Source organism: Arachis duranensis, chromosome 1 (genome assembly GCF_000817695.3).
Source record: "Arachis duranensis cultivar V14167 chromosome 1, aradu.V14167.gnm2.J7QH, whole genome shotgun sequence".
In the NCBI taxonomy this organism is placed as follows: Eukaryota; Viridiplantae; Streptophyta; class Magnoliopsida; order Fabales; family Fabaceae; genus Arachis; species Arachis duranensis.
In genome coordinates, this window is record NC_029772.3 from 51972594 (window position 1) to 51986143 (window position 13550).

A 13550-nucleotide genomic window follows, 5' to 3' on the forward strand; every position below is an offset into this window, starting at 1 on the left:
ATTAGATGATAAGAATAAATTAGAGTAATAATAATTAATAATTATTAAAAGAATAATATAATAGAATGAGTATATGAAAAATATTATAAAAAATTATAAATTGTACCTTAAAAGGATCAACTTCAATAAAAAACGAAGAATACATTCTTATTTTATGAAGTAGTAAAAAAATACTAAATATAAAATTATGAGCTGACTCTCAAATTTAGATTCATGTACCACAGAAAAATACTATTTATATACATTAGTAAAACAAAAACAAATATGTAAATTACTTATTATTAAGGCAATTTTTTATTATGTACAGTAATTACGCATTATAATTGATAAGTAATTTAATAGTGCATTAAATATTGATTTAATATAATTATAATAATAATAAAGGTATTTTTTATAAAATAATTTAGAATAGATGTAAAAATTTTATTCGTTTTGGAGGAAAAACGAACTCACGAGAGATTGACACGTCACATTTATTAGCAGGAGGAAAATCCAATTTTAATATATTAAGTAGATAAGTAGATAATAAAAATAAATAATTATTTTCAGAAAAAAAATCTTAGTTCCCGTATTTAATGCAGTTTTCTGTTTCTGGTATTTTTCTTTCTCATTTCTCTTTCTTTCCCTTTCTCTTGCTCTTTCTCTGAGCTCTAATCCCAACTGCAGCTCAAAACTCGCAACTCCAGATCCATTACAACTTCCCTATATACCTGGAATCGTTCCGTTTTGACTCACCGAGTTACCTCTTCAAGCTCTCTTCTCACTTCTCTTTGCTTAAGGTAAACAAAACTTTCCACACTTTTCTTTCCCCATTCAAATCTCTTCATTAACACCATCATTTCCTTGATTATCTCACACCCTCTGATTCGTTACCCCGCTGTTCATTAATCCTAGCTCATGTAATCTAAATTCCATTTTTTCCCTCTCTCTTTCTTGGATCATATTCTGCTGATTTTGTAATCTTGGGGTTTTCAAGCTTATCATTTCCAACCACAACCCCCCACTTTCCTTTCCTGATCTGGGTGCTATTAAAACTTGAACTTTCCCGATAAAAGTTAGATCTTTTGTGCAAATTTAGTGTCTTTGTTTGATTTCCACTTCTGGATGTGCGTGCTAAATCATAATCCAATAGAAATTGCTGTATAACTAACAAGAAGGGACAAAAATGAAAAAAAAAGGGTAGTCTTAATTTCAGACTTAGGGGTCATGAGGAGCATCAATTGCTATGTTCCTTTGTTTGTTTGTTTGTTGTTCATAGGATTCTTAGCTACTGAGGTAGTCCTAGGACAAAATTATAAGCCTGCAGATAACATTCTATTGAGTTGTGGTGGGCCTCCAACTAGTAAAGATTCTGATGGAAGGGTATGGTATAGTGATGTTGGTTCCAAGTTTGCATCATCCAAGGGAAACACCAGCACCTCGCTGGCGGCAACTCAGGACCCTGCTGTCCCTACTGTGCCATACATGAATGCCAGGGTGTTCCATTCACCTTATACATACTCCTTTCCGGTGGCGTCCGGTTGGAAGTTCCTCCGGCTGTACTTCTACTCGGCGTCCTACAATGGACTCAATGCCAGCGACGCGCTGTTCTCGGTGACTTTGCCGTCCTATACCTTGCTCAGGAACTTCAGTGTGGCACAAACCACACTGGCTCTGAATTATGTCTACATTGTGAAGGAGTACTGCATCAATGTTGATGGGGACACCTTGAATGTGACTTTTGCTCCATCGACCAACAAGTCAAACGCTTATGCGTTTGTTAATGGGATTGAGGTTGTGTCCATGCCTGATATATATACTGAAACTGATGGTTCTACCATGATGGTGGGTACCAATTCTCCTATCACTGTTGACAACAGCACTGCGCTTGAGACTCTCTATAGGTTGAATGTGGGTGGAAATGATATCTCGCCTTCCCAAGATACTGGTCTGTTTAGGTCTTGGTCTGATGATGTGCCCTACCTATTTGGGGCAGCGTTTGGTGTGACCGAGCCTGCTGATTCGTCGGTCAAGATTCGGTATCCTCCAGGCACGCCAAGTTATATTGCTCCACTTGATGTCTACAGTACAGCCAGATCAATGGGGCCAACTCCGAAAATCACCATTAGATACAACTTGACTTGGATTTTTTCTATTGACTCTGGGTTTTCGTATCTTGTGAGACTCCATTTTTGTGAGGGAACATCAATTATAAACAAGATCAATCAGAGAGTATTTGATATATTCCTCAATAATCAAACTGCTGAGCCTGCGGCTGATGTTATTGCGATGGCACAAGAAGAATACGGAACTTCATATACAAATGGAGTTGCAATTCATAAAGATTTCGCTGTTTTTGTTCCCCATGGAGAGCCACGTCAGGATCTGTGGCTTTCGTTACATCCTGATAAAACTATGAAGCCCAACTATTATGATGCAATCCTGAATGGAGTGGAGATATTCAAAATAAGTGATGCTAAGGGTAATCTGGCTGGGACAAATCCTATTCCTCCTCCAGTGCAAGATGACATTGACCCGGCTAAGGCTAGGAGTCATCATGCTATGTCGAAGAATCATACAGGAATAATTGCAGGAGGTGTTGCTGGAGGAATTGTTGTAGCACTTGTCATTGGACTATTTGCTTTCATTGTATCCCGTCGTCGCAGCCAAGGAAAGGAGCCTAGTTCAAGTGAAGGGCCATCCGGTTGGCTTCCACTTTCTCTGTACGGCAATTCGCACTCTGCAGCTTCGGCCAAGACCAACACAACAGGAAGTTATGCGTCCTCTCTGCCATCAAACCTTTGTCGTCACTTCTCATTTGCTGAAATCAAGGCTGCTACGAACAACTTTGACGAGGCTTTGCTTCTTGGTGTCGGAGGATTCGGCAAGGTTTACAAAGGTGAAATCGATGGTGGTTCAACCAAAGTAGCAATCAAGCGTGGGAATCCATTGTCTGAGCAAGGAGTGCACGAGTTCCAAACCGAGATTGAAATGCTCTCTAAACTCCGCCACCGCCACCTTGTCTCGCTGATTGGTTATTGTGAAGAAAACACTGAAATGATTCTTGTCTATGATTACATGGCCCATGGAACACTCAGGGAGCATCTATACAAGACACAGAAACCTCCATTGCCATGGAAGCAAAGGCTTGAGATATGCATTGGAGCTGCTCGGGGTTTACACTATCTTCACACTGGTGCCAAACACACTATCATCCACCGTGATGTGAAGACAACAAACATCTTACTTGATGAGAAGTGGGTGGCCAAGGTCTCCGATTTCGGCTTGTCAAAAACCGGCCCAACATTGGATAACACACACGTAAGCACTGTCGTAAAGGGTAGTTTCGGATACTTGGATCCAGAATACTTCAGGAGGCAGCAGCTCACTGACAAATCCGATGTTTACTCGTTTGGGGTGGTTCTCTTCGAGATACTCTGTGCTCGTCCGGCTCTAAACCCGACCCTTGCCAAGGAACAAGTGAGTCTAGCCGAGTGGGCGGCTCACTGCTACAGAAAAGGCAATCTTGACCAGATTGTGGATCCTTACCTCAAGGGCAAGATAGCCTTTGAATGCTTCAAGAAGTTTGCCGAGACTGCGATGAAGTGTGTGGCCGACCAAGGTATCGAGCGGCCGTCCATGGGCGATGTCTTGTGGAACCTCGAGTTTGCTTTGCAGCTGCAAGAAAGTGCCGAGGAGAGTGGCAAGGGCTTCGCTGGAATACTCAACGAGGAGGAGCCGCTATGCGCGGATCCTAAAGGGAAGAAGGACTCTGATGCATTGCCAATGTATGATGGCAATACTGATTCAAGAAGCAGTGGCATGAGCATGAGTATTGGTGGTAGAAGCTTAGCAAGTGAAGACTCTGATGGATTAACACCAAGTGCTGTTTTCTCTCAGATCATGAATCCAAAGGGTCGTTAAGTCCAATTCAAGAAACTGAAATTGAAGTTTAAATTCCACTCACAAAAAACTACTCAAGTTTAGTAGTCTTAATGTGTTGCTTTCTCATCTTTTAATTACACAATGAGTTCAAATTTGAAGGGTTTTTTTTTTCTTTTTTTTCATGTTATTAATTTTCCTAATATTACTACTTTTCCTTTGTACGGTTGTATCTGATTTATTATTTACTAGCGGCTCAACAGGCACTAACATGTTCAGCCGCTTTTCTATTGTTTTTAAAAAATTAATTTAATTTTTCTATTAATATATTATTTATTTTTTAAATTTATTAGATAAATATTTTTTTATTTTAATATTGACGTGATCTTATTTATATCATATTTTGTTGAAATTAAAATTACTATAAAACACTTTAAAATGTTAAATTATAAAACCACACAATAAAGAGGTAATTTAAAATGGTCATAGTTTAAAATTCTAGGTAATATATGAGGTGAAATATTCGATAGAGTAAATTTTTATTCTCAACTATTCTAAAATATACAAAAAGTATTTTCAGAATGATAATGCTTCTATTGTATTTCTTTAAAAGTTTTAATGTCGTCTATTAATTTATAATATTTTTAATTTAATTTTTTAAATTTATTATGACAAAATAACGATACGATGAAGTTTTTGTCCGCTAAAATTGCGAAAATATTTTTAAAAATTAGTTTATTCATTGTACTTTATTTTGTTTTTTTTGGGCGTTTATGTTATATTCCATACATTATTAAATTTTAATTTGATAATTTTTTTATCATTAAGGACTTATTATTTAGTTACTGTAATTTAATTAAGATTTATTTTTCATCACTAAATGATGTTATGTGTATTACAATTATTGCCATTAAATAATATTTGTAGTAGCATTTTTTTAGTTTGTACTTAAATTGGTTATTCAATAAAAATTTATCCGGTAACTCATAAAAATATATACAATATTATCTATATTTTTAATTTGAGAATTTTTAGTTTAGTTACCTATTGACTTATAATATTTAATATAGTATTTTGATATTTTTTAAAAAATTAGAACACATTTTGCCATGACCAAATTTTACTATCTATTAAATTTTTAATTGGGTAAAGATTCTATAATAAAAAGGATCCATATAATTTATACAATACATTAATAAATACATGAGATAAAATAAGACATATTTTTGTACTATTTTTTAATAGTTGTTGTTTTGTGTTTAAGATAGATCTTTTCTAATTTTACTATTTAATTTTAAAAGATATATGTTGTTACCAAAATTTTATTACAAAGTTATTGTTATTATTAGTCTTATGAATGTATTGCCTATTTAAAATTTATAGTATTTGTTAATTATTTGTTTTATTTTTTTATTATAGAATTCATAATTTTGTTTGACATTAGGCATTTTATATAGTAGTGTACAATATCAAACCTCTTAATTTATTCAATACAAAAAATATTTTAAATGAATATTATGCAATGAAGATAAAATATTAAAAATATAAGTAAAGTAAGTGAGTACTAACTATTCATATTTGCATGACTTTTAGCATTGTTTGTAAATGGTTCATTATAAGAGATTGATTGAGACATTGAATTAGTATATTAAGATTATCTTGACCTACACTTATACAAAAAAAAAATACAAATTTAATATGTTGTAGATTATCTTAAAAAATTGTTAATCTTCTATATTAAGATTTAATGTGTTTATATGTTAACATTTCACATTAGAAATTTATTATATATTTAATATTATTAAATTAATATATTTTTTAATAATAAACAATGTTACGTGTCTCATGATTATTATCATTGGCTCATTGGCTGATATAATAGCATTTTTTTATAATTGATATTTAAAATAGTTATTCAATAAAAATTGATTCAGTAGCTCATATAAATATGTAAAGCATTATCTATGTTTTTAATTTTAGAATTTGAAAATTATATATCCAATCACTGTTTGTAATATTTAATATAGTATTTAGATTTTTTTTATAAAATTATGACCCATTTTACCGTGATCAAATTTTGGCATTTGTTAAATTTTTAAATGGAAAATAATTTTATAATAAGAAGGATTAATTTTTATTTATGCCATGTATTTAAATACATGAGATGAAATATCAATATTCTTGTATTCTTCTTCTATCATTATGTTTGTATTTAAGTCAGAATTCTCCTGGTTTTATTTTAAAATTATAAAAAATATATATTATTACCAAAATTTTAAAATATGAAAATATATAAATTAAAATAGAAACTAAAAAAATTAAATTAAAGTATATTAAAAATCATTATGTTACATTAATTTAACACAATATATAAATATTATTTTGATAATAAAATTATTATGTTTGACAACTTTTTATAATTCTCTTATAACGTAGTATTTTTTTGTTTAAAATGACTTCATTTATTTTTTTAATATGAGAATGCAAATGTATATTTTTTTTATTTTTAATATTTTGTCCCAAGCATCTACATTAATTTGAAATATAAATATATTTTTTTTTGTAATAAATTTATAATAAAAGTTTTAGTTAAAGAGTACTCAATACTTCTTTTAATAATTTAGAGCAATAAATTTATTTTCATTTTATAGTTATTACTTTGTAAAATATATTTAATCAATCAAATTTAAAAATACACATGGCAAAAAATAAGCGATATGTTAATTTTTTTCTCTTTATTCTATTTGTTATTATTAGTTTTATGAATACATTGTTTATTTTAATTTTTTAATTATTTATATACTATATGATAAAGATGAAATATTAAAAAAATTATTATTTTGTCCACTAAATTTATTTTATGAAATAAATTATATAAGGATATACGAAGTCTAAACAAAATTGGACGCCAAATTCTAGTAGCTTTTTGTATTTTTTATTAAGGAGTGCTCTGTTATATATGTAATTTTTTTAGTTAAATAATAAGCATCAGAAATATATAAATAGTGTATATTAATTTAATTAATTTTGTTATAGAATACCAACCAATTATGTTACTACGACGTCTGTTATTTGGACCAACTCCATTATCATGAGCTTTCAATTCTAGATTTTTCAAAGAGTAGAATACAGATATTAAGCAAAAATTGAATTTATAACTGAAAAAATTAAATTATCATAATACATGTTAAGTTTTATGTTACCTAAAACAAAATGATGATGATGATGATGATGTGTGGCTCTTACCATTTGTCTAATTGTAGTTAATTATGTACTTGACAATGGATTTAGAATAGGAATTATATTAGTTGATATAATATGATTGCTGATTCGTTGAATTTTCCAATTATATTTGTCAGAACATAAGGTTGCAAGAGCACGATTGAAAGTGAAACAGATATTTAACTCTCTTGAGTAAAGTACTATTGAAGGCACATAAGTTTTTGTTATTGAAAGTGAATTGGTATTTAAATTGAGTACGTATTAAATTGAGTACGTATTCAAATTTAATACTCTACATAATTAATAGTTTAGATAGTTTAGGAAATTATAAACATAGACTTTAATAATACGTATCAATTAATAAACATAAACTTTGATAATACGTATCAAACAATGCAAACAAAATATTGATAAATTTTAATAAATATAGAATGTATTCATAGATAAATTTTAATACTATAGAATATATTTGAGTAGTAGTGTTCGATTTATAATTATACAAAAAAATACAAACTTTAGATATAAAAATTGAATAAGATAAAGAGTATTTGTTCTTTGATTTTTTTTTAAAAATTAAAAATTAGTACTCAAAAATAAAATAAACCGTAAATATAAAATATCAATCACTTGTATTATCATAACGTCTATTATTATTTTTCAAAAGATACCTGTATTTGGCAATAGAATTAGCATAGAAATTGTATCAACTTCCTTGTCAAATTCTCTCACGATGATTTGCAGTGTCCCTTTCTTAGTAAATGCATGTCAGAACCAAAAGATAGCAAGATGCAGAAAAAAGGATCGACAATAATGAGGAATATTTGTAAGTGGAGCAGTTATTTAATTTCCTCACGATTGCAGCAGTTATTTAATGGGTTAATAACTTTTTTTAAATTATAAACAAAAATGTATTTTTACTATTTTGTCCATAAATTTAATTTGTAAAATAAATTATTTGAGGGCAAATGGTGTCTATAAAAATTGGACACCAAACTCTGGTATTGGCTTTATATATTGGTATAGTAATTATTCAAACGGTGAATAACTAAAAATAGATAGTGACCGTAAAATATAAATATATGATAGGCAGTTAGAGTTCCTGTAAAAAGTCACCATTTGAAAAAAAATTCAAGTGTAACCGTATAATAGATTTATTAAGTGAAGAAATTATCATTTATTTTTTTCAATGTTATATATATTTATTAAAAATATTTTAACTTTTTTTGTGTATTAAATAAAACGTTTAAAAGAATTGTAGAATATTAAAAAAGATATGAAACGTAAAATTCTATTAGATATTAATTAGACCACTATTATTATGAGCATCTGAATAATAGCAATCATATTACTGGAACGACAATAATGTATTTTAAATGATTAATTTTTACGGTGTTTAATTTTTCTTTAGAGATAAATAATTCGTGAATATAAAAATTATATTAAACTGGCAGCATAATAATTATATTAAAAATAGTAAATTTATCAATTTAAATTTATGTAATGAAGAAATTAATACTTCTGATATATCTATTTTTGATAAGGAAAAGTATAAAAAAATATCGAAAATTTAATTATTTTTGTTATATAGTGAAAAAATTTAGGTTACAATTATATTATTAAACACATATATCTTCTATCTAATATAATTTTTTTATAATGATGCGGTGCGAGAAAATTTTATTTATTCTTATAATAATATTATATAGGTCAATAATGGAAGGTTTATTGAATCAAAATTTATAAAAAAAGAAATTACTATTAATTAAATAAATATACAGGAGTTCTATCCATATTTATTACCATTTAGTCTATTACTTGAATCAGTTTTATTTTTATTATGAGTATCTAAATATTTAAAAAATTTATTATTAACATGAAAATAATGTATGTTGACAATTTAAGAGTACATTCGATAGATAAATTACAAATAAATAGTACTAAGAGTATATTAACATAGAGATATTGTAGAAATAATTCAAATTAAATGACAAATTAAATTGTAGAATTAAAATTTAAAAAATACCAGAATTATCTACTAAAATTTAATAATAAATATATTATTAAACATTGAACATATATATTTTTTTTATAATAATACAATTATAAAAATTGTTTGGCAGTATAATATTATATTAAAAAATTATTAAACTATTTAATAATTGAGATTATAATTATATAAAGTACATTAAGACAATATAATAATATCTATAATAATATTATTTAGGCCAATAATAAAAGATTTATGGAATCAAAATTTAAGAAAAAATAAATAATTATTAATTAAATAGATATATGTATAAATATATAGGATTCCTTCCCATATTTGGACTGTTTGGGAACGACAATAATATATTTTAAATGATTATATTTTACAGTGTATAATTTTTCTTTAGAGATAAATAATTCGTGAATATAAAAATTATATTAAACTGGTAGCATCTATAACTTATAATATTGAAATAGTAAATTTATCAATTTAAATTTTTGTAGTGAAAAAATAATCACTTCTATTTAAATTTATGTAGTGAAAAAATAATCACTTCTGATATATTTATTTTTTAGAAGGAAAAGTATAAAAAAAATATTGAAATTATCAACTAATTTTTTTTGTTATACAGTGAAAAAATTTAGGCTACAATTATAATATTAAACATATATCTAATTTAATTTTTTTATAATGATACGGCGCGAGAAAATTTTAGGACAATAATGGAAGATCTATTGAATCAAAATTTATGAAAAAATAAATTACTATTAATTAAATAAATATACATGAGTCTTATCCATATTTATTACCATTCGATTTATTGTTTCGCTTTTATTATGAGTATCTAAATATTTAAAAAATTTATTCTTAAGATGAAAATAATGTAGGCGGAGAATTTAAAAGTACATTCGGTAGAGTACGGTAACATAGAGATACTGTAGAAATAATTCAAATTAAATGACAAACTAAATTGTAGAAAAAAAGTTAAAAAAATATACTAGAATTATCTATTAAATTTTTTTTTACAGAATAAGAAAATTTAATAACAAATATATTATTAAACAGTGAATATATATATTTTTCTTATAATAATACAGTTATAAAAATTTTATATTTGTATGATATTATGTTAAAAAATTATTAAACTATTTAATAATTTAGATTATAATGATGTAAATTATATTTAAGATAATATAATAATATTATTTAGACCAATAATAAAAGAGTTATTGAATCAAAATTTAAGGAAAAATAAATTATTATTAATTAAATAAATATAAATATAAGATTCCTACCCATATTTGGATCGTTTGGTATATTACTTGAACCAGCTCCGGTGTTATTGTGAGTATCTGTATATGTAAAAAATTCATTATTAAGATGAAAATAATGTAATTTGATAATTTAAGGGTACACTCAAGAAATAGATTATACATAATTGGTACGTACTAAGAGTCCAGTAACATAGATATATCGTAAAAAATAATTCATATTAAATAATAAACTAACAATATAAATTTATTACTGAGAAGTATAATTTAGAGTACCTGATATAGAGTATTGTTGAGGAGGTATATTTGTGATATCTTGTAATGGTGTTGCCATGTTAGTTGGTCCACTTGATGTATCGATTTGTTTTCCTCGTCTAATACTCTCTCGGTAACTGGCACGCCTTCTGGCAAGGTGTTGCTGCCTCTGTTCTTCACTCATATTTTGTCTTCGTTGTCTGGCATAGTCTTGCCAAGTTCGTCGACCACTCCCACGCGAATCTTCCATTGGTATGTTGTTAACTATAATTAATCAAAGAAACATATAAAAACAATTATACACTTTTATTTAATGACAAAAAATAAATTACAGAAGATTTTACATTATATCTAGGCGAAGTGAGAAGAATGCAGGAGAAGACAGAGGAAAAATGAAAGAAATTTTTTCTATTACGGAGAGTATGGAGTAACCAGTGAAGTGAGAGAGATTAAGAGAAAAAATTGGGAATAATACAATTGACGGAGTAATTGATGTGAGAGGAATTAACTGATGCAGTAGTGGAGAATTAAGTAGTAGAATTTTGTAACTGATGCAGTAACGTGATGTGAGAGAAATTAACGTGGAGAAGTTATATTGAGGTGAAGGTGGATGGAAATGAAATAGCAGAATGCTGTAACTGAAGGTAGGTTATTAAAAAGGATAAAAATGGAAAGAAAAATTAGACACCAAAAATGAATTTTCTCATTATATATTGTTATAGATTATTATTATATGTTTATGTAAGTTGTAATGCTGCTACTACATCAAAGATTAACCAGCAAACATGTTGTAACGAGGTTGTTATTATCAATAACTTTTAGATCCTCTTGAAGACAATTAGTGTCGCAATAGCAAAATTATTTGATTTTTGCCATCATTATCTCAAGTGTTTTAAATATTTTTAACCATTACATCAAAAGTTATATATTTGCTATAACATTTTTAGATTAAAATGTATTGTCACATTGTCTAATTTGTTATATGTATTTGTAAAACTATCCTATTCATACAAATACAAATTAGCTGAAGTATGTGCGAATTCATAGTGTATGACAATTAAATTTTATATTATAAATTAAATTTTAAAAGTGATTTTATATTAAATAAAATACAATATTGGAAATAGGAGGATGAGCACGCAAGTGGAGAACGTATGTAAGAGTTAGATAGGAGGAATTATTATTATTATTATTTTCAAAATTTTCCAGCTTATCTTTTGCATGGCACCATATGTCATATGTGGCTAGTGTTAGGTGGACAGCTGTATTGTGGTGTACAAATACTCAAAAAGAAGGGATCAAATTTTATGATTACAGAAGTGTTTGGATTAGCGTTTTGACTATGAAAAATATGTTAAAATTTGTTGAACGTTTGAATATTTTGTTTGGTTTTTTTTTTTTAATTTCAGAACATAGATGTGATTCTCAATTTTTATGAGGAGTACAGATAAAATTCTCACTTATAAAGTTAAAAATTATAGATTATGCGGTAATTTTTTACGTTATACTATTAGTTAAGAAATATTTTTATTATCAATTATACCCTTTATTTTTTTTTCTCTTAAGAATTATTAATCTCACTAAAAAAGATAAATTAAATAAAAAATTAAATAATCAAAGAGGCACAAATATGGATTTTATTTTTTTTAGTTTTGTAAAATTTGACATGGTAATTTTTAGGGTAATTTACCTAAATAAAATGGTTGGGAAAAATCTTTACTCAAATGCAACAATTGTAATTCTTTTATTTGTGTATCCTGATTCTTTATTATGTAAACCGGGTAAGTTATCACGTTTTACTTTTTACACATAAATCGTGGCAGGTAAACACGGTTTATGAAGTGACCAAGATGAGCATAAACCGTGGTAACTAAGCACGGTTTATAAAGAGAGAACTTTGATCATAAAACTTTGTTATTTCCCACGGTTTATGAAGAGATATGTAAATGCAAAAATCTTTGTTACTTGCCACGGTTTATGAAGAGAAAAATTCTATATATATGAGTGAGATTCAAGCTATTGAAGAGAAATATTCTTACAGTGGCAAGTGAGGAAGAGAGTTTTCTAAATAATAAAGGCAAATCACACTATTAAACCAGAATGGAGAAGAAATTACATGATTCAACCAAAACAAAAAATGTAACATGGATCAACTAGAAGCGTGTTTTTATGTAATTCGAATCAAACTAATTCGAATTACAAACCAACAGTAATTCAAAGTGATCAATTCAATCTACCTAATTCAAATTATGCATGCAGGTTGACTCAGGTCATTCGAATTACACTCATTCAAATTATAAGAGATGCAATTCGAATTACACTAAAAAAATAAAATTATCTAGAATATTGGACCAACTCAATGTTAATTAGATTTTTTATTTCTATTATAAAATATAAAAAAAATTAATTCTAAAAAAAATCATGTTATCTTTTAAGATTTAATTTTTTTATTGTGATTTCATAAAGTATGCACAAAATTCACCTATCACAATAACTAAACTTATTTATTTACGTAAAATTTGTTTATCGACTCAGCAAACTTGTTTAGGTTTTAATATGATTTAAATTGTATTAGTATATTTTTATTTTTAATCAATTTAATTTTATTTAAATAATTAAATTTTTAAATTATAAAATTTGTATTAGTTTGTAATTTAAATTTTAAATAGATATAATTTAAATTAATGATTTATAAAATTGTATGTATTCGTATTATTGTACTCATATGATTAATTATATTTATTCGATTTATTGTACTAATCTAAATGTATTTATTTGTTAGTTAAAAATTAACAACCGTTATTTTTTTTATAAACCGTGCTTACCGTTTATGTGTAAAAAGTAAAACATGGTAACTTATCACGGTTTACATAATAATGAATCAGAACACGCAAGTAAAGAAATTCCAATTATTGCATTTGAGTAAAGATTTTTTTCAACCATTTTATTTTGAT

At 27.2% G+C, this 13550-nt stretch overlaps 1 protein-coding gene across 1 annotated transcript; it reads left to right on the plus strand.

Moving 5' to 3' along the window:
- Positions 1-596: 596 nt before the first annotated feature.
- LOC107489128 (receptor-like protein kinase FERONIA) lies at positions 597-4035 on the plus strand. Its single transcript, XM_016109896.3, has one exon. The coding sequence runs from the start codon at positions 1207-1209 to the stop codon at positions 3901-3903; it is 2697 nt and encodes an 898-aa protein (XP_015965382.1). The 5' UTR covers positions 597-1206; the 3' UTR covers positions 3904-4035.
- The last annotated feature ends 9515 nt before the right edge of the window (positions 4036-13550 follow it).